The sequence below is a fragment of the Heloderma suspectum genome, chromosome 2, assembly GCF_057233095.1.
Source record: "Heloderma suspectum isolate Gila_16-S chromosome 2, 16-S_ref, whole genome shotgun sequence".
Lineage (NCBI taxonomy): Eukaryota > Metazoa > Chordata > Lepidosauria > Squamata > Helodermatidae > Heloderma > Heloderma suspectum.
Genome location: NC_139459.1, coordinates 36,908,724 through 36,930,066, shown reverse-complemented (window position 1 = coordinate 36,930,066; position 21,343 = coordinate 36,908,724). Strand labels below are relative to the sequence as shown.

At 45.6% G+C, this 21,343-nt stretch overlaps 1 protein-coding gene across 2 annotated transcripts; it reads left to right on the top strand.

Moving 5' to 3' along the window:
* The first annotated feature begins 6,796 nt into the window (after positions 1–6,796).
* On the top strand, positions 6,797–16,334 carry MCIDAS (multiciliate differentiation and DNA synthesis associated cell cycle protein). Of its 2 annotated transcripts, XM_084832061.1 has the most exons (7): positions 6,797–6,872; positions 7,425–7,510; positions 9,364–9,469; positions 11,503–11,575; positions 12,625–12,842; positions 14,090–14,200; positions 14,838–16,334. In XM_084832061.1, exons 5-7 carry the CDS (start codon positions 12,639–12,641, stop codon positions 15,258–15,260), a joined length of 738 nt encoding a protein of 245 aa, XP_084688187.1. In that variant the 5' UTR covers positions 6,797–6,872; positions 7,425–7,510; positions 9,364–9,469; positions 11,503–11,575; positions 12,625–12,638; the 3' UTR covers positions 15,261–16,334. The 2 variants fall into 2 exon arrangements, with proteins under 2 accessions (XP_084688187.1, XP_084688186.1); XM_084832060.1 differs by lacking the exons at positions 6,797–6,872; positions 7,425–7,510; positions 9,364–9,469 and adding an exon at positions 11,140–11,398.
* Positions 16,335–21,343: the final 5,009 nt, after the last annotated feature.

Here is a 21,343-nt window from a genome sequence, read left to right as displayed (position 1 = left end):
GACTGCAAGGAGGTCAAATCAGTCCATCCTAAAGGAAATCAACCCTGCCTGCTCATTGGAAGGACAGATACTGAAGCTGAAGCTCAAATATTTTGGCCACCTAATGCGAAGAGAAAACTCCCTGGAAAAGACCCTGATGCTGGGAAAGATTGAAGGCAAAAGGAGAAGGGGACAGCAGAGGATGAGATGGCTAGATAGCATCACGGATGCAATAAATATGAACTTGAGCACACTCTGGGAGAGAGCGGAGGACAGGAAGGCCTGGCGTGCTATGGTCCATGGGGTCACGAAGAGTTGGACACGACTTAACGACTGAACAACAACAATGCTGCTATATTCAAGAATAATCATGAACTCCAACAAAACTTTATTTGAAGTGAGAGATTTAAAAAACACACAGGAACAAGAGAGGAAAAAACCCAGATGCACAAGCACAATACAACTGTCTTAAGAATACAAGATATATTTTATGGCATCACTGGCTTTATAAGATTGGCAACTTCACATGATTCATCCTAGAATGATTTCCTTCATCTTGAAAACATCGGTGAACACTAGAACACTCTTCCTCAACCTGGTGCCCTCCAGATGTTTTGGACTACAAACCCAGCTTTCCAGACCATTGGCCAGGCTGGCTAGGGCAGATAGGAGTTGAAGTCCAAAACATCTGAAAGGCACCAAGTTGGGGAAGGCAGCTCTAGAGAGTAGCAGTAGAGTCTGTGGGGAGTGTCTTTTGCAGGGGAAGGAAAATGAGTATGCTTGATCAGGTGTTGGGGTTCTAGAGGAGCCTGGACTACTCACTTTATTCACATTAACTTTTTACATCAGCCACTTTTTACATCAGCTAACAATACAACTTTTGCATGGCTTGAATTTTGAACTACAGCAAAGTTCTTTTGGAATTGCATACCCTTCTTTGAGCTGTACATTTTGTGTATGGTTGCACATTTTTTAAAAGCCCTAACAGCATCAGAGAACAGGTCTACCATTTCTGGTAGATCTGGTGACTGAGCAGTGATAACACCTAGGCACCAAGTCTACCAAGATAGGTAGATTGAGCCTCTGAGAAATTTGTACACCAGGTCTACCCCTCTGTTGTTTCTCTTTGGGTAGAGCTGGCGTCCAGACAATGTCTTTCCACCCACTACTGAAACCCTCAGTTCATGATTCCCTTCACCCCTGTAATGGCCCTTCTGCTCTACAGGCAATGCACAATAGATTTGGGCACTTTTACAAGAGGTTTCTTTATTTCTATAATACATGAGAAAACTAATTTCTGTGGAGCTGCATGGCACACTGTCCCAGCTCGAAGGCCAACACTAAGAGAGATGGGAAGAGGTTCCACTTGTTAAATGGCAACTATCCTGAGCCTTGCCTGTGTGGCTGGAAACTGAAAATAGAGACAGACAGGGCAGGCCCCAGCACAGCAGCCCTGTTGCTGCTCTCAGAGTGACATCGTGACTGGAATCGGGTGGGGGGCAGTTGGACCTCCTTGCCCCTATGAGAGGATGCCCATGCACCCATGTCTTAGTGCTGAAATGCTGAGGAAGCGATTGCAAGCAAAGAAGTAGCAGATGGGAGGGAATGTTGAACTCCTTCCCCTTTGCATTCCCATTCTAGCTGATTTTCTCCCAACCAAACTTTTTTCTGGTCTTCAAAGTAGCTGGGAGAAAAGCAGCTGTGAGAGAGGGATTGCAGGGGTTGGAAAGGTCTAACCGCCCCGCTCCTGCCCACCAGTCGTCCACCATCTCCCACCCACCACTTTACTGCATTTTGGTGCAACCTCTGTCTTGTCTGGTACTGTAAGGGGGAGGTTCCTTTCTCTCTGCCACAAAGTAGAGGTGTGGGTGGCTAGGCTTGAACCAAAAATATATTTTACAATAAGAATATGGGACCTGCAAAATATTGCAATATATCCCTAGCCCATGTGGGAAGTCCTTCTGTTCAGAGCTCTAGCCCCCCTTGTGTGTTGCACTGTTGAGGTCTCACTGGGGGGGGGGGAGAGCTGGGGAAGCTTTGGGTGAAGAAAAGGGTATATTTACCTCTCCCCTCCATCAAAGCCCTTCCCTTACTGTGCTAAATGGATCAGGTAGCAGATGATGTGAAGGTCCTCTGCTTGACGCTCTGGAACGTCAGAATAGACAGTATTGGGCTTGATGGATAGTCTGACCAGGTACAATGATTCTATGTTCCTATAGTGCTAGAGAGCTTAGGTTTGGGGCTTCCAGCCTGAAACTTAAGCAGTTTATAATTATATTAAAGAACAGAGCCAGGGATGGAATAGCCCTTAGTTTCATACAATGAATTCTTAAAGCAAATTGTATGCAGCTGGCAGAATTGCATAGTTCTAGGTTCCGCAAGGGGCCGCAGTGGCTTAGTGGTTAAGACGCTGAACTGCAGACTGGAAGGTCAGCAGGACAGCAGTTCGAGACCTGAGTGCCGCGTGACGGAGTGAGCTCCTCCCGTCTTCAGTCCCAGCTTCTGCCAACCTAGCAGTTCGAAAGCAAGAAATTACAAGTAGATAAATAGGTGCTGCTTCGGTGGGAAAGGTAACAGCGTTCCATGCACCTCGGTGTTCAGTCATGCCGGCCACATGACCACGGAAGCATCTTCAGACAACGCTGGCTCTTCGGCTTAGAAATGGAGATGAGCACCACACCCTAGAGTAGGACATAACTGGTTGGGGACCCCTTTACCTTTACCTTAGGGTCCGCTTAGTATACATGCTATGTTTCAGGTGTCTAAGTTTCCCAGTCGTAGTGCTATGGCATTGACGGATGGATGGACAGATGTGGGGGAGTGGAGAGATGACGTTTGGGGAGTGGCCTGAATAGTGCAGGGAGGGGAGTTATTTTTAACCTCACAGCAAGACCAATGAAGCCTACTGCAAGGCAGAAGAAAGTTCACCTCCCTCTCTGCCTCCCTGTCGTCCAGCAGGATCAGAGCTCAAACTCTTTCTCCCCTTGTCTTCCAGCTAATGTGAAAAGGCAAGTGCTAAGAGTTGGGGAGACTGCAGGAGAAGATAGGGCAGCAGAAGGGAATTAAGATGGTCCAAAGTCCCCCAACAGACTTGAGTTGCACCAAAGTGCAGCCACCGCAGCCATGGTAGGATCCATGGTCAGAGCTCACTTTACACTTCTTCCACTCGTTTGTTTAAAATGTGATATCACAAAAGACTTCCACTTACAACAAAAGGACATGGGCCACCTGCTATTTGGTGTCATTTTTCTTTATAACAGATGCATGAGACCAGGTTCTCTTTGTGTCTGGATGGCCTACACTCCCTCCTTTTGTGATACCCATTTCAGCATACATTGACACACCCCAACAGATTTGTTTGCAGTATTTCTCACCACTGTGCACAATGCTTTGTAAAAATATAGTGACACAGAGCTTGTCAAGAAAACCTCTGCATGGCTTTCTGCTGGATGCTCACATTTTAAATTGTGTAGGACTTAGAGATTGGTTCTGTGTTCCACTATAAGCTGCCAGCCCATTGCTAGTTATCAGTAAACTCATTTAAAGCAAATTCATGTGCTCTATTATGCAGAGATTGTACATAAAATACCACCTTTAAAAAAACCCTTTAAAAAGTGACCTCTCATTTTGTCACAATTTTGGCAGCATACATGGAGTACTCTACACATATGCTCAGAGGCACTATATAATTATTTCAGATACAGCTGAGCTACCATTACATTGATTGTGGGGACTAAGCTATAATAAACTCTGGCTCAAAGGAAGCCTAGTTCATGCAGCTCTATTGAATCTATCCCACAGTGGTTCATTTAAAAAACAAAGGATATGGAGGGTGAGGGATAATCCATGTTCTGTTACTCAGATAGTGATGAGAGAAAGAAACTCCGCACATGTACAGAGGTCTCCTACAGTGTGTTCTGGGCCAGTGCCTACAAACAGTGGGTTGGAGTAAGCAGTACAAAAACCACTAGCTCAGGGTTGAAGAACTTCTTTCAGCCCAAGGGCAAAATTCCAGTTTGGAGAAGCTCTAAGGGACCACATTATTCCAGTGGTGGGCAGGACCAAAGGCAAAAGAGGTGGAGCCAAAAATACAAACAATACCAGTATAATTTAGCCTAAAGCTGTTACTGACAGTACCTAAGCCTTAGGAGAGGCATTTCAACCCTGCAGAATGAGGGGGAAATCTGCATAAAAGCTAGGAAACCACCAAACAATTGAGGGGAAAGGGGTGGGGCATCCAAAGGGCTGGATTGGGACCCAAGCAGGGCTGGATTTGACCCCAGGCTTCAGGTCCTGTGCTTGCAGAACATATTTTCCCTCCTCCTGCAACACCCATGTGACCCCAAATCTGCTCTGGAGGGTTGGGGACCCTCCCGAGCAAATTGAGGGAAGCACACCAGGCTGCAGAGAGGAGAGGAGCAAGGGGAAGTCTCATTGCAGGAGAATTCACACATTGTTGGATTTGACCTGTAAAGCCAATATTGGCTAGAACGTACATTGACATTAAGGGCACAATCCTATCCATGTTTAGACAGAAAAAATGCTACAATTCCCAGCATTCCCCCAGCCAGCCATACTGGCTGGATGTTGTGAGTTGTAGGATTTTTTTTTCTGTCTAAACATGCATAGGATTGCACTCTTGCGTTTATCTTTGGCCAAGTGTACATTAACAGTATTCACACTTGCCACAAGGACCAGCTTTCATGTTGCTGTTCCCCAGTGATTCTTTCCAGCTGGCTATGGTAATCTTTGAAGCTGTGGAGATTATATGTGTGTTGGTGTTATTGCATGTAACCCTGCCTGGCATTGGTCCCTATGACGTGACTGCTGAGTTTCAACAGTACTAGAACAGGGTGATAATTTATTTATTTAAAATATTTATATACCACCCTTCATAAAAAATTATTCCACCAACCTAAGAAATAGCTGGCTCACATGTGCATGTTGATGACATGACGACAGTAGCATCCAGAAGCAATTTGCAATGTGTATGATTCATTGCAGATCAACCGCTTGGACGGAATGTTCACATAAACAAAAAACTCACATTTTTTTTATATAATCATTTCACACATCTAGGCTGGGTCTACACATAACAGAATGTATGGTAGAAAGTTGAGGTTCTGGAATGGACTATACCACTTCAGACTAGAGATGGTGGATACCAGTTCAAATGCTTCCCACCTTAAACCAAAACAGAAAAAAACTGTCTTGCAAGTAGAAAACTAGCAAGTCGAGGAAAGACGTTTTAGCACAGCCCTTTGCTGTGTTTTATTTGCAGGGATTTTTTAAAAAATGTAGGAGAGCATTAATAAAAACATTATTTCTCCACCTTAAGTGGTGCAGTCCTGTCTACCACCTCAGCATTCTACCGCTGTATCCTGCTGCATGTGTAAACCGGGTGGCTGCGAGTCATCAAGTCTTACTAAGCAAGCAAAAGGGTGAGAAGTCAAGCAATGTTTCCCGCATACTTAAACTTCCCTAAGAAGATACGCTCAGTGATGCTTTTAAAACTCCAGTCCTACGAACGCTTAACGTGGGGATGTAACTGAACTCCCTGGGACTTCCTTCTTCATAAATATGCCCAGGACTGCTTCTGTCAGCGCCACGTGTGAAAATGGAAGAGAAAGGCAAGGCGCTCTGCACATGCTCAGAGGCGTCCCCACATTTCTAGGGCTGAGACCTAGGTTCTGGGGCAGACCTAGCCCTGGGCACAAATGGAGCGCCGATGCTTTCATCGGACCCTGGAGAATTAAGCCAGACCTGCTCTCGCCCCGCTCGTCGGTTGGCCGCGGCGCCAATGTGCAGCGAAAGGGCGCAATTTGGTGCGTGGGCTCCGGGGCAGCAACGGCGGCTGAATCTAATCCCCCGGGGGGGTGGGGAGGGCTGAAAGGGGAGGGGACGGGGCTGGGCTCCCTTGTTGCCAGGCTGGTATGTGCCAAGAAGGCGAAGGCGCCACCTCTGGCGCTCAATCGGCAGCCGGCCGGCCCGCCTCTCCTGCATTCTCTGTCTCGCTCTTCCCCAGAGAGGCTGGCGGGCTCCCCCCAAGCGCGGCCAGATCGAGCGCAGCCAGGCGATCGCCGCGTCGCCGGCGGCAGCGAGAGAACGCGCAATGCAAACCGCCGGCGGCAGGCAAGCGTGCGGCAGCCTCTGCCCCAACAGGGTGCAAGATCTGGCCGAGAGGCTGGGCAAAAAGCCGGGCAAAGTAGAGAAGAAGGTGCGTTGGCGGAAACCGAGGCTGCGAAGCCGGAGAAACGAGCCACACGCGGTCCGACCTCACAGCCACCCTAGCCGCGTGGGGAAATCTCTCCCGCTGTCCTCCTCCGGCGGGAGACAGCGTCGCCCAGCGGTTAGAGCCAGCGCATCTTTTGGATCAGAACAGAGGGCATTCCCTGAGCAACCGCTAGAAGATGGGAACTAATAGGGGAACGAGTGTTTCTGAGCATGTACAGAGTTCCTTACCTTCTGAATGACCACCTGCAGCCGTCTGATATTAAGGGGAAGAGTTTCTACTGAAACGGGGTTATTTTCAGGAAAACCTGAGCCCCGGCACCTTCCGCTTTAGAAATGAATCCATTTATTTAGAAAGGTTGATAAGCTCTGGCCATAAACATGCCCTTACCCTACAATCCTAAGCATATTTGACTCCGAAGTAAGCAAAGCTTCACGCATGCAAAGGGCTATGCAGCCCGATCCTTGTCTACGTTTACTCAGAAGTAAGACCCAGTGAATTCAATGGGGGCTACTCCCAAGTAAATATGACGAGGAGTGCTGCCTTAGGGTCCTAACGTTTTTGTCTGTAATTGTTCGCCGGCAGGTGCCACGGAAGATCCAACCCAGAAGCAACCCAATAACCATTTATAACGACCCATCTCCGGAGTCTGTAGATGTAGGTGAGTTCGGTTTAAAACTTGCCATTTGCGAGTTGCGGGGTATTTACTTTTTTAAAATAAAAAACAACAACCCCGCACGTTAGCTACCCCTTGATACATTGTAACCATCTTTTTGTTAAGAAATTCTCACGGCCTTCCCCAACCTGGAGCCGTCCAGATGTGTTGGGCCCAAACACCCATAATCCCCAACCAACACGATCACTGAGGATGATGGGTGTTGTAGTCCAACACACCTGGAGGGCGCCAGATTGGAGAAGGCTGACAGATCTCTTCCTTTAAAAGAGACGATTATTAAGATTACTTCTTTAGTAATTTGTATTTGCACAACCCCAGGATTAAAATGATTCCAAAATAATAAATCTGGAATAAAATGGCTTCATTTTAATAGTTTATTACAACAACAAAAATGATCCGCTTTTCACCGACAAGTATAAACCTCTCTTTTGTTGCACATTTCTTCTTCCCTGTCTCCTGTCCAGATAGCAGAACTTCCAATCTTTTTAAATAAATTTCATCCTGCGTTTCCAATGACCTGTCCCTTTTTCCTTATAGCCTTTGCTACCATCGATTGGCAGGACTTAGCCGACTGCACCTCAGTCTTTCAACAGGAAGTTTCTAGAGTTGCTGCAGCCCAGCAGGTAATTGCCTCACATGACACCTTGCCTAGGCTTGGGGCCAAGACAGACCTGACGTTATTCACGCAATTATGCCTGATGAGGATTGGAAAATAGCAGCTGCGACCCTATTTGGATCGGGTTTGGGATAAGAAGGGCTTTAACCCTTTGCCCTGCCACAGTCCCAATCGGGATGCTCTTCCACGAACCCTAACCCTCAACTGCTATTCCTTTGCAAACCATCCAACTCTCGCGCGCATTGCATTCACACAAACAAAGGCAAACCTCCTAGATTGCCCCTGCAGATTGTTATTTAGGAGCAAATACCCCATTCCTGTATTGGTGCATTCACTCGGAACAGGTTCTCTTTAAAGAAAGGTAAGCAGCCTTCAGTTGCCTGTGCACAGAACTGGCGCTAAAATGGGTCTGAGTGTTTGTACTGAGAGCCACTGCTATTGCGAATGTAGAGTAAAATCTTCACAACCATTTGTTCTGATCCTAATCGGAAAGCGGAATCATTTCAGAGTGAGCTGAGGAATCATTTTGGAGTGAGATGAGGCTCTCCTGTGGGTCATTGGAATTTCAGAGAATAGTTTCTAAAACTGGGAGCTGGGGCAAGCCATTGTCCTATATTGCAATTGCTAAGGAGTGGTCAGTAGTACTGAGCCAGTATGTTGTAGCGGTTACAGTGTTGGCCTAGGACTGGGGAGGCTCAGGATCAAATCCCCTCTCAGTCATTGAAGGTTGCTGACAGACCTTGGGCTAATCACTAACTCTCAACCTAACCTACCTCACAGGGTGGTTGTGAAGATAAATGGTCCAGCGGGGGGGGGGGGGATCATGTGTGTTGGCTTGAGTTCCTTGGAAGAAAAGCAATATAAACCTAATAATACATATATACTACATTCAATGAACAGAAGTGAAGATGGACAACATTACTGCTTCCCTTGCTTAACAAAGCTTTTGCAACAACACCTGTTGCACAGGAGACATGTGGATATAACCTTTCTTTGGAATGAAGGAGTGTGTAGATGAGATCACTTCTGCTTGCTATCATTTTATTTACTTGGGCTGCAATCCTATACATAGCTATGGGGAGCAAGCTCCATTAAATTAAGTTGGGTTTAAGAACATAAGAAGAGCCCTGCTGGATCAGACCAAGGACCCATCTAGTCCAGCATTCTGTTCACACAGTGGCCAACCAGCTGTTGACTGGGAATCCACAAGCAGGGCATGAGTGCAACAGCACAATCCCACCCATGTTCCCCAGTTACTAGTGTACATAGGCTTACTGCCTCTGGTACTGGAGGTAGCACATAGCTATCAGGACTAGTAGCCATTGATAGCCTTCTCCTCCAGAAATTTGTCCAACCCCCTTTTAAAGCCATCCAAGTTGGTGGCCATCACTACATCCTGTGTTAGCAAAATCCATAGTTTAACTATGCCCTGTGTGAAGAAGTACTTCCTTTTATCTGTCCCGAATCTCCCACCAATCAGCTTCATAGGATGACCCCAGGTTCTAGTATTTTGAGAGAGGGAGAAAAATGTCTCCCTATCCACATCATGCATCATTTTGTAGACCTCTGTCATGTCTCCTGTTACCCTCCTTTTTTCCCAAGCTTTTTCCCAAGCTGTTGTAACCTCCTCTCATAGGGGAGATGCTCCAGCCCCTTGATCATTTTAGTTGCCCTTTTCTGCATTTTTTCCAGCTCTAGAATGTCTTTTTTTTTTTTTTTTAGGTGTGGTGACCAGAACTGTACACAGTATTCCAAGTGTGGTCGCACCATTGATTTGTATAGGGGCAGTATGATATGGGCAGTTTTATTCTCAGTTCCTTTTCTAATTATGTCTAATGTGGAGTTTGCCTTTTTTTACAGCAGCCGCACACTGGGTTGACATATTCATTGAGCTGTCCACCACAACCCCAAGAGCTCTTTCCTGGCTGGTCACCGCTAGCTCAGATCCCATCAGGCTATACTTGAAGTTGGTATTTTTTGCCCTAATGTGCATCACTTTACACTTGCCTGCATTGAACTGCATTTGCCATTTAGATGCCCATTCTCCCAGTTTGGAGATATCTTTTTGGAGCTCTTCACAGTCCCTTTTTGTTTTAACCATGCTAAATAATTTGGAGTCATCTGCAAACTTGGCCATTTCACTGCTTACTCTCATAGAAGTTTACTTCTGAGTAAACACACACAGGATTGTGCCATTGGACAATTTTTAGTGTGCTGCCCAATCCTATCCATGAGGAGTTTTAAAAATTGAAGGACGGCATATATGTTAATAAATAAATGTTTTCTCAGAAGTAAATCCAGCTGAACTCAATGGGACTGTCTCTCAGGAAAGTATGCACAGGACTGAAGTCTTACTAAGGAATAAATGGGATTTACCCCTTGCCTAGGCTCATAATTCCATGGATCCCAGACTCTATATGGGAAGAAATTGGTTCCTGCATGTTCACATCCACGAAAGCTCAGCAAACTAGTGGATCATTTGAAATGCAGTTCACAAGGCACAGAAGCTGCCTTATTTTCTATCCCTCTGCCTTAAAGGACACAGTTCATAAACTGCCACAATCCTTTGCATGTCTACTTAGAAGTAAGTTCCACTGAGTTTGGTGGGGCCTACTTGCAGGTATGTGTGTGTAGGAAATACATACAGACACACACACACACACACACACACTGCTGCTCTGACCACAGTAGTGAACCTGTTATTAAATGCAAATGCTGCTGGCTTTGGGTTGTATCCTACTTAGTCCTTTAAACTAGCCCTACTTAGAGAGGACCCATTCAAGTGAATGGGACTCAGATTAGTCATGAGCAACTTGTCCCATTCATTTCAGCAGGTCTCTAATTATCCAACGTTAGTCCTACTTAGAGCAGATAGCTTGAAATGAATGGGACTCAGTTACATAGGATTAGCTTACATTCCATTAATTTCAATGGGTCGGCTCTAATTAGGACTAACCTTGGATTCAAGGCAGGTTTCCCCAACCTGGCACCCTCCCAAATGTGTTGGACTACAACCCCCCATCATCCCACCCCATGGATTGTGGCTGGGTTTGATGGGAGTTGTAGTCTAACTCATCTGAAGCGTGCCAGGCTGGAGAAGGCTGCCTTAAGTAGTGCATACTTTTTTTGCTGCCTGCCACGTTTTTGAGGGCCCTTGGGCAGGGCACCTTCAACAGCCCCCCCGCCCCCCAGTGAGTCTCCCTTTTCACTGCCATTATTGCTCCTCCTCCCCTTTCTCATCATTGCTACCACTTGTTTGCTTGGCAGGCAGACAGCCAGGGAGCAAGGAGGCCGTGGCATCTACTGCTCCTCCTTCTCCCCACCACCCTTGTCTGGGCCAGAGCGAGAGGCGGGTGAACAAGGAGCTTGCAATGGTGAAGAGGGGCAGCTCCAGCGGGCTTTTGTCAGTGAACCCCTGCTGGGGAGCGGGCCTCCACCAGATGCCCATCCCTGCCTCCCCTTGAGCGAGCCCTCTAGGCTCTGCCTCCTCTGTGAACCCTCCCAAGCGCCCTGCAAGGGGGCGAGGGGGCGTGGCCAGCAGCTCTTCAGAAAACGATCTAGTTCGGGTTAATGTTTCACCAGGACTATAGGAATGCCCAGCTCGAAGGAATATGATTGGTCCTGGGACTAGCCAATGAGATCGCGCTGAGCTCAGTAAAGGGACGCAGCAGCTGCTGCAAGCGTCTGTGTTGTTAATCTGGGCTGGAGGTGTCTGGGGCTGCGCTCGTCTGTCTATCGCTCGCCTTTCTTTCAATAGCAATGGCTCTTTCAGCCGGCCCTTAGCTGCTGCCGCCGCCGCCACTGGACAGATAAGCGCCTCGTTGCTTTCCCCTTCGCTATGGCAGTGCAAACTTGCCACTTCCACCGCTGTCTAGTTTGGCCGATGGATTTTCAGGTGGGCGTGTGAATGAGTACAAAGAATGCGCGGAAGAGAATCGACTGAACACGAGAGCCGGGAAAGGCTTCTCTTAATCGCCGCGTTTCGTTTGTATGTTTCAGAGCCCCTGCTTGCCACCCGAGCCTGACTTTGATTTCCAGGAGTTTCGTGATGCCGTGGATAACTTCATATCCGGCAAGTGTACTAGGTGTTTAGGTAAAAGCTCATATCGGAGGAAAATGGCTCCCTATTAATGTGCAGCGTGGGCTGTCGCGCTGTTAAAATTGTACAGATTTCAGTTGTTGACAGCCCATTCCTATGCATGCCTACTCAGATGTAAGGCCCATTGTGTTCAGTGGGCTTTACCCCTAGGTGAGTGTGTGTAGGACTGCAGTCTTAATTAGTTGCCACTGCACATACTTACAATACCCTGAAGATGAAAGCAATATCTGTGCTTAGGTAATGCCTAGGCAGCAGATAACCTTTTAGAAGAGGTATCCCTTCCAGTCTGACTGAGGTGTCAATGCCTCTTCTGCGATGACACCTGCCACCTATGTAAGTACCTATATTTTTAAAAGTCAGGTTTTTTTTTAATGTGTTCTGTCCAATTAATATGGGAACTCTTAATTGGTTAAGGGTGCAATCCTGTGCATGTTTAGACAGAAAAAGCCCTACAACTCCCTGCATTCTTCAACTAGCCATGCTGGCTGGGGAATGCTAATAACTGTAGGACTTTTCTGTCTAAATATGCACAGGATTGTGCCCCAAGTGTCTTTTAATCAATTTATCCACTAAATGTTAGTGCCCTGTTTACTCCATGAGTGACTTTTGGTCACTGATCAGACTAAGGGTCAAGGTAGACATCTATAGCTTGGTGCCTACCTGTATGTTTTGTCCTGCAGGGGAAATAGCTGGTTCACGGGGGCAATTTTCATCAGGAAAATGGTGGGAGGAGAGGAGGTGTTTCCTAGTGCTGTGGTCCTAATCAGTTTTGTGCTCCTCCCCCACTCCCATGGCTGCTATTTAACTTAAATTACAGATCTCTCAATGTTGTATCTAGTTCAGGCTGCGATGTTGCTTCCATTTAAAGCTCTTAATCCTCCTATGCACCCTTAAGTTGGAGTAGGCTTCGCTGAATACAATGGAACTAGCTTCTGAGTAAACACGTGTTGAATTGCTCTGTTAAATGTGCGTGATGTCAAATCAACCAGCTCTATAACTTTGATTCTTGTTGGTCTCCCTAGATCCATCCTCTCTAATGCCTCCTCTGCTGGACTGTGCTGATTTTTCTTTCCCTGTGGATGATGGAAGACCCTTCAGCCCTTGCCTTCACCAGCCTGCTCAGGTTGATTCTGTCTTACAGATGAATGGAGAAAACATCTCTTCCACTGAGCAGTACTGGAAAGACTTGGCGGGTCATAACCAGAAAGCACTGGGGGATGCACTTGTGGAAAACAGTCAGGTATGAAAAGCAAATGGATATGCAAAAAAGTCACACTCCATCCAACTGAGTTGCTACTTAGCAGCAAGCTCATGCCATTTTAAGACAAAAGCCTGGATGTAAGCTGAAAGGCACACTGAGACAAAACATGTTAACTAGAAACAAGCTTTATTGGCTTTAGTGACACTTCTATTCAAACAGGAGTCGTAGCTGTTCTCTCTCATGTAAATGGACTTAAATCTGAATGGCTAACTAGGTTCTGGACTGAGCTGTCCACTTATAATTAAAATAGTTTGGATCAGCCTTACACCAAAGCTGGAATCTTACTTGTACTAGTAAGTTCCATTGGGCTGTGTATCCAATGTTAGTCCTACTTAGAGTAAATCTATTGAAATGGATGGAATTTAAGTTAGAGTACATCATACACAACCCAGCGTAGCATACTTTTGAGTAAAAATGTATAGTGTTCTTGTGCTGTGAGAACTATAAGGTAAGGAGCCTTTCAGCAGAACTCAAACTATAATCCCTAAGCAGTTAAAGTAGTGATATACTCTTTGTGTTTGATCCAGCTATTCCTTAAGTTACTCCTGGTAAAATGAATTACAGATCACAGACTTAAGATCTGTTGAACTTAATAGGTTTTGCATGTTTAGGAATAATGTGTAAATCAGGGGTGGGTAACTTGTGGCCCTCCAGATGTTTTGGCCTACGACTCCCATCATCCCTCACCATTGGCTGTACTGGCTAGGGTTGATGGAAGTTGCAGGCAAAAACATCTACAGGGCCACAATTTGCCCACCCCTAGTGTAAACTATCCATTCATCAAGAGGAAAAGGATTTGTGCTTTTTTAAATTGAAGATTTCTGAAAATCACACTTTGCAGGATGTGCTGAGATGGTTGGCCAGATTATCTAAACATTCCATAGTCACATATATAGAAATATGCTTGCAAAGTTTAAATGGATGGGTTGATTATAAGAATGGGATGAATATATGGATAATAACTATACAAGCCAAACTTTGTGCAGATCTGCATAAGATATGATCTTCCAGGCTGAATATAGCATACTAGCTAGGTATGGTGGCTGACCAGGCACTTAATAAACCTTTTGTTCTTGATACCTGTCTGCAAATGCAACAAGTGGATTGCTGAATACTTGGCAGATCAAAAAACATAGCTGGTGACTATACTTGGCTTAGTGGCTGACTTATGCCCAAGCTACCTCCTCCTGTAGGGTTTCAAACTGACCCTGTTCATCTCCCAACAGCTCCAGGTGACATTGACCCAAAAGCAAGAAGAGATTGCTTCCCTGAAGGAAAGAAATATCCAACTGAAGGAACTGGCCAGCCAAGCAAAGCAGCTTGCCTCTGTGCTGGATGTAAGTGCTGAGGGGCTTTCCCAGATATTCTCTTCTGCATCTTCTTGTGGCTGGCAGTTGCAGCCATGGATCTAGAAGTGCTGTTGGAATTGTATGATGGTGATGGAAATTCACTCTCCCCTTGCTCAGAAGCATTTTTTCATGTAGGACACTGAATAAGGTTCAGGGTTTGAGCCTTGCCTGTGTTAGCTTTTTGCATAAGTGACTTGCTCTGATCATAAGATTCCTAGAAAGCAGTGAAAAGTGAAGGCCATAAGAAAAAAAAAATCCAAAGTTCATATTAGTGTAATACCTTTATTAAACCAACTAAAAGGTCACAAAAATGTGCAAGGTTTCGAGATCTCCAGATCTCTCCAAGCAAGATGATGAAGAGATCTGGAGATCTCAAAAGCTTGCACACTTTTTTTTTTTTTGGTGAATGTTTGGTTGACTTAACTTAGAAATCAATGGTTAATCATGGCAGATTAATGCTATTTTTTCCCCCTTCAGGTGTAGGAAGGCTTTTAGCAGCTTATTCCATAGGGGGTGCTGTTGCTTCAGAAAAACAGGGCCAGTGTGTATGCCTTCTCTATGTTTGCATATAAGCTAGACACAAGAGCTAATGACTTACCCTGCTTTTGTTCTTGTTTCTTGGAAGAAGCTGATGCTCCCGCAGTGCAAAGACAGCACAGACTTCTCCCTCGCCAGTGGCCCCAACAAGAGAAGCCTCAAGCAGGTGTCTGTTGCTGAGCAAGAAGGCGATGTAGAAATGAATGAAATCTTGCGGGAAATATCGGAGAAATGCAATGCAGCCTTGCAGTCCATTGATGACAACAGAAGCCCAAAGCGCCCTCGTGGAGAGAATGAAGCAATCCACATGTATGGCGCTTTCTGTGGGTTGCAGACATGCAGCAGCCACAGATCCCTGGACTTGAGTGGCAGTGAACTTGAGGAAGGGGTGTCCTTCAGGACGTCCATCAAAGACCATTGTAATATCCGGACACTGGCCTTCCCTCAAGGCAATGCGTTCACTGTCAGGACAGCTAGTGGAGGCTATAAGTTTAGATGGGTCCCCAGCTGATTAAAGAGGAAAGCAAATCAGCTAACTACACTTGCCTCATCGTCCGGTGACTTCTTGCCAAAGCTACAGTTGTGTTCATGCTTACAGCTGCCTCTGCCAAGGCATTTTTTATGTTGTCTGCTACTGCCAGTTAACTGATGTAAACTATAGCTCCTAATATTTAGTTTTACCCAAAACAGTAGCAGTTCTGTTGGCCATAAGAAACTCCAAAAGCCATACACTGTAATACCTTGAGCAGGCCAACTCAAAGATTACCCCCAAATGCACATTTTTTTGTAATCCCTGAGTTACCTTAATAAAAGGCATTTCACTGTATGGCTTTTAATATTCTGCTGCAATCTAGGCCTTCTGTTAAGGGGTGGGGCAGGGGGAGAAGTCCCTTTTCTCTCTCCTTCTAACACACTCCAAAGTAGAGTTGTAAGAATATTCTTGGTTCTATTCTGTCACTATGCCTAGATGCTTGAATTGCTAAAGTTGGCCATTATGTCAAACTTCTTGTTAAGGTGATTGGATTTCTGATGTGTGGTCCCAAGCCTGAAGTGGAAGCCATGACCTCTTTATACTTCTGTGGCATAACTACTAACTCTTGCTTAATGGCATTTTGATAATTTCCCCACCACTGCGAACCCCACAGGTTTAAGAGGGCATACACAATTTCTTTTAAGTGTCCTAAAGCACTAAACACTTGCAAAGACTCCCTCTGACTGCCCCACTTTCTTCTGCTGCCCTGGATGCTCTGCTCTTCTCCCTCCCTGGCCCTGCTGCGCATGCTTATTTTAAAAACACCTTTTGGCCAGCATACATTGTAAAGTGAAGCACAGTGCTAGAGCAGCTCAGTGTCCTCTTTTAGAGAGGACTCTTCTGTTTGAAGGTATCCTCTTCTTGAAGGGCTGTCCTGTCCCATTTCAGTTTAAAATAACGTACCATCAGCACTGTTGTCCAGTTGATAACTTTTGATGAACAGCAGCTGAACAGGCACAAACAAACTGGTCTCAGTCTTCTACCCTATAATGAGATGTACTATATTTCTAAATGTTTATCTATGTGTATAAATTTGCATATGTAAATATTATGCAAATCACTGTCCTCTTTTGTCCTTTTTTTGGCAATTCATAAGTGGCCATCCTACTGCCTGCTGAAGTTCCAGCTGCCTATTTTCATTTCCCCAGGATGCCTCTGCACCAGAGGCATTTCTGGAGAAACAAAGAGGTCAGGCAGGTGGACACAAGCCAGCATAGCCTTCAGCTTGAGGCATATGCTATGCTTGCTACTGCCCCGTCAGTTGGCATAGTTTGGGAGTCCCCTAGGCAATGGGGCCCCCATACTTCAGCCCCAAAGTCCACACCTAAGAGAGCTACTGAATAGAGGTCACACCCACATAAGTCTGTATAGGATTACAGCCTAAAACTTGATAAGACTTGTAAATACTAGCAAGCGATGAAATAGGGTCGTTTCTGTAAAGTGGAAGGTGGTTGGTGAGTTTGTCTTTCCAGCTCCTGGTGTGCCATAAATGGCTTACATTTCTGTATGTTTTTTGGTGGGCTAGTAACTGGATTCTGGTTTTTTGGTGGGCTAGTAACTGGATTTTGCTGGATTCTCATATAGTACCTGCTAGCCTATTTTATGTTAAAGCAGTTTTCCTTGCATTATAGAAACATTGAAGTATATGACCCTTTCACCTTCAAAATGCGTTTTGAAGGAACCCAACATTCTATCTAAATAGGGAAAGGAACTTTCCGAAGGAGTCAGCTCTGTTTAGAGAGGGTGAGGCTACAATACTGCTATTGCTTTAAGGTGGGTATGGATAAAGATAAGGGGAGACTATCCTCAGGGAGATCTTCTGTGAAGTATCATTATAAAAGGACTTTTCTGGTGATTAGTGGTAGGAGTTTGAGATTACCAGTTTTCTCAGCAACAGAGGAGGGGATCCATGGCAGTCTTACTTTCAAGTGAGGGTGCAATCCTATGCATGTAGGACTTTTTCCTGTCTAAACTCCCAGCATTCCCCAGCCAGCTGTGTTGGCTAGGGAATGCTGGACATTGTAGGACTTTTTGCTCTGCACTCATTGTCCTTGTTTAACTGTAAGCACTGGTTTTTGTCAGTAATCTGAGCAAAAATTATAATTTATTTGGTGACCCTCTATACTTCACTGGAATTTGAATGATAAAAACGGTTTCAAGGAGTCTGAATGGGTTTATGATTCCAATTGCTGCTTTCTGGCCTCCACCCTGGGCCATAAAGCTCATGTGCAACCATGCACATCTAAAACTGCCTTATTCAGAGTCATCTACTGTTTACTAGGACTGGAAGCAGCTCTCAGGTTCAGGGTCCCCCCCCCCCCCAGTTCTGCTACCAGAAGTTCTTTTAAAGTGAAGATACCAGAAATCTAGGACCTTCTGCTGGTGCTCTTCCACTGAATTATGTGGAGGGGCTTGATATTGTATGTATGATTTTTGTTAGATGCTCACAATACAGTCGTGCAACAAGTGTGGGGTGCTTTTTTTTTTTTTTGGCTGATGGTAGAATGAAGACAACAATGAAATTAATACTGTAGGTGACCTTAAACACTGAAGACCAAGACTTTTTCAATGATCTTGCTATATTTGATGTAAAACACTGTGAACATTGAAAGCACTTTAAAATAAAAGACCCATGATAGCAATGTGAAGTGTGATCCCCCCTCCCCATTGAAATACTTTTGAATAGAGCCTGTCCCACTTATGCAGAATTTTATTTTGAAAATCTATATGCTACTTTTTTTCTCCATGCAGTGTGCAATATGGTGTATGGGTATAGATTTAAACATATGATGTATAATGCTGGTGTGAGGACAGGGGTTGAGGTGAACCTTGGCTTCAGCCAGAGGGAAAAGGGAATTATTCCTATTGCTCACTACTCTGACCAATGAGAGCCACAGAACTTTCCCCCTCAGCCTCCCTCTTCGTTTACCTTTTTATTTATGGCTCTTTAGCCACACACATACTTCCTGTCTCTCTTGACATGTTTTGTGAACAGGCCTGTATTGGACCTCTATTGTGAAAGGCCTCTGCTGGGCAAAATAGAACTGGCCAATGGGGGAAGCAGATGTCCCACCTGTGGTATTTCCTAGTTCTATGGGTTTGGTGGAGACTGTTGTAGTGGAGCCAGGGCCTCTTGCAGATGCACCACTGGCACTTTTAAAAATTATTATTAGCAGGGATGCTGATGTCCTCTGCCACCCCTCAGAATTCCTTGTTCCACCTGAGCTTAGCTGTAATCTCCAGAGTAGCTAGTGGGGAAACGAATTTTCTCAGCAACAATATATAGCTGTGAGCTAATCCTGTCATGATGCAAAGTATTTTGGGGTGGCCTGGTCTTGACTGGTCAATTAAGACCCATTAGCTTTACAAAAGACCTGCTCCTGGTAGAGATGAAAACAGCTAGGACTGCTTTGTTGATATGGATGAACACAGCTGCCTGCATGGGGGGGGGGGGGCAGGGGAGGGAGACTCTCGAGGGACATGGCTTTGGGGACTGTCATGAGCACCTGCACTTTAAAATTTACTATTACACCAATGGTGGAGACACACACACCACTGTGTGAGATAACCTTCCAACTTGCTTGCCCTAATACCAAGAAACAGCAGGAGTTAGGGTAAGTCTGAGAATCTTCTTGAACAATTGATACCAACCAAAACAATTTAGCAGCTTGCGCTTGCTGTGTGGACGGATGAACAATTCTAGCTGGATCATGGAGAAAACCACACCAACCCAAGGGGCGCTGTGATTATAAGCCACAGAATTCACTGGCATAAAATGTGATAATCGCTAGGCTAGCTGGCTTTATAAATTTGTACATGCAGGGTAGATTCATAGAGGGCAAGTCTATCAATGATTATTAATAATGATAGGTGAGAATGGGACCTCCATGTTCTGAAGCAGTAGATCTCTGGGTAGTGGGTGCTGTGGACAAATGGCAGGGGGTTGACTGCTTGTTAACTTCCCAAAAGCACATGGCTGCCCTCTGTAGAATATGGAGTGCTGGATCAGATGGACAACTAATCTAATCCTGCACGGCAACTCTTGTGTTATATGTTACATTGTTGGGGCCCACTGGGTGCATCTACCTCTACCCTTGGACAGTGTTATATAAATGCTAATTTCCATATAGTATGAAACTGCCCTCTGCATGTTTCATACTTGTTGTTGTTCAGTCGTTCAGTCGTGTCCGACTCTTCGTGACCCCATGGACCATAGCACGCCAGGCCTTCCTGTCCTGCGCACTCTCCCGGAGTGTGCTCAGGTTCATATTCATTGCATCGGTGATGCTATCTAGCCATCTCATCCTCTTCCGTCCCCTTCTCCTTTTGCCTTCAGTCTTTCCCAGCATCAGGGTCTTTTCCAGAGAGTTTTCTCTTCGCATTAGGTGGCCAAAATATTTGAGCTTCAGCTTCAGTATCTGTCCTTCCAATGTTTCATACTTACTCAGTTTCTTATTTGTAAAATGGAAATGATAAAACTCTAAAAAGCTTCAAAAATATAAGTGTTGACAAATGATAAGAATACTCCAAGCAGATTCATTAGGATCAGATTGTAGGGTGGCTTGTGGTCATACTCTCCAAAAATCTCACTGGGAAGACCCGTTGGATAGATTTTTGTTCAGGACCTCAGTGCCAATTTTAGGCTCGGGACCCCCTCCCAAACCGGATTGGGCTGAGAATTTGACAACCAAATCCTATGGATGTTTATGGGATGTAAGTCCCACTCAGTTCAGTGTGGCTTACTCCCAAGTAAGTGTACATAGGCTTGCAGCCTGGGAGTGTCTTGTATGTTATATGGCAATCATGTTGGTTGCAGTTCCACTGGTGTTGCACCAGATGGTTCCTGCAGAACACATGTAAAGGACAAATGCATGTTCATAAATAGGCAGGGGGCACACACTGTGGAACCAGCTGGTGTGTCACAAGGATTGGTACTGTTGAGCATGTGCTGAGGCCCATGCATCAGTAGGGACACTCCTCCACTGGGAAACTGAGGCCTGCTCCTGCTCCTGCTGCTGCTCCTTGCTCTTGCTGCCCATTCAAATGAGTGTGTGAGCAAGGAGAGGAGCAAAGAGAAGGAATAATCTTCACATGCCTTGTACTCTCCGTCTGGGAAGTGGTGCAGATTAAGACCCAGTGGAGACTGGTGGCTCTGATTTTGGTGGAGCTGTGATTCCATTCTGGGTTTCAGTCAGAACCAGCCAGAACTCTAAATGATCTGTCCAAGATGCTCAACCCATTTTGGGGATAGGGTTCAGCACCTTGGATACCTCAGGGTTCTGGCTGGCTCTGACTAAAACCCAGAATGGAATCACAGCCCCACCAAAATCAGAGCCACCAGCCTCCACTTTTAAGACCAGAGACAAATAAACAGACAATGGTGGAAAGATGGGCACAAGCAGAGAGGGAAGCCCACTCTGAACATCTGACCCAATCTCTCCCCACCCAAAGCTGGAACTGCCATTAGGAACAGCGGCCAACCAAGGTTCCCTGCATCCATGTTCATAATGCATACATAATGCATACATACTTGATAGCGCTCTTCAAGTACTTGAAAGGTTGTCACAGAGAGGAAGGCCAGGATCTCTTCTTGATCATCCCAGAGTGCAGGACACAGAATAATGGGCTCAAGTTACAGGAAGCCAGATTCCGGCTGAACATCAGGAAAAACATATGACAATGGAACCAATTACCTAGGGAGGTAGTGGGCTCTCCCACTCTGGAGACATTCAAGATGAGGCTGGACAGCCATCTGTTGGAGATGCTCTGACTTGGATTCCTGCATTGAGCAGGGGGCTGGACTGATGGTCTTGTAGGCCCCTTCCAACCCTACTATTCCATGATTCTATGATAATGTATTTCACTTAAAGTGTGCATATGCTGAAAGCAGTGTGTAGCTGTGGCAAACCTGTTCACCATGTGAAGTCTGAAATGGCTCACTGACTTGACCTACTTTGCTTAAAGTAGCTGGAATTATTCTCTCTGCAGGCACCCTTTTCCATGGTGAACCTATTGTCTTTTTGGACCTGCTTTTTTTGGAGGTTGGGAGAGGGTAGACTGTA

Excerpts from the sequence above, each read along its gene's own strand:
- MCIDAS (XM_084832060.1), top strand. The coding sequence starts at position 11,342 with ATGGCAGTGCAAACTTGCCACTTCCACCGCTGTCTAGTTTGGCCGATG. Across the intron at positions 11,399-11,502 it reads TTTGGCCGATGGATTTTCAG|AGCCCCTGCTTGCCACCCGA; the intron begins GTGGGCGTGTGA and ends TGTATGTTTCAG. Across the intron at positions 14,201-14,837 it reads AGCTTGCCTCTGTGCTGGAT|AAGCTGATGCTCCCGCAGTG; the intron begins GTAAGTGCTGAG and ends GTTTCTTGGAAG.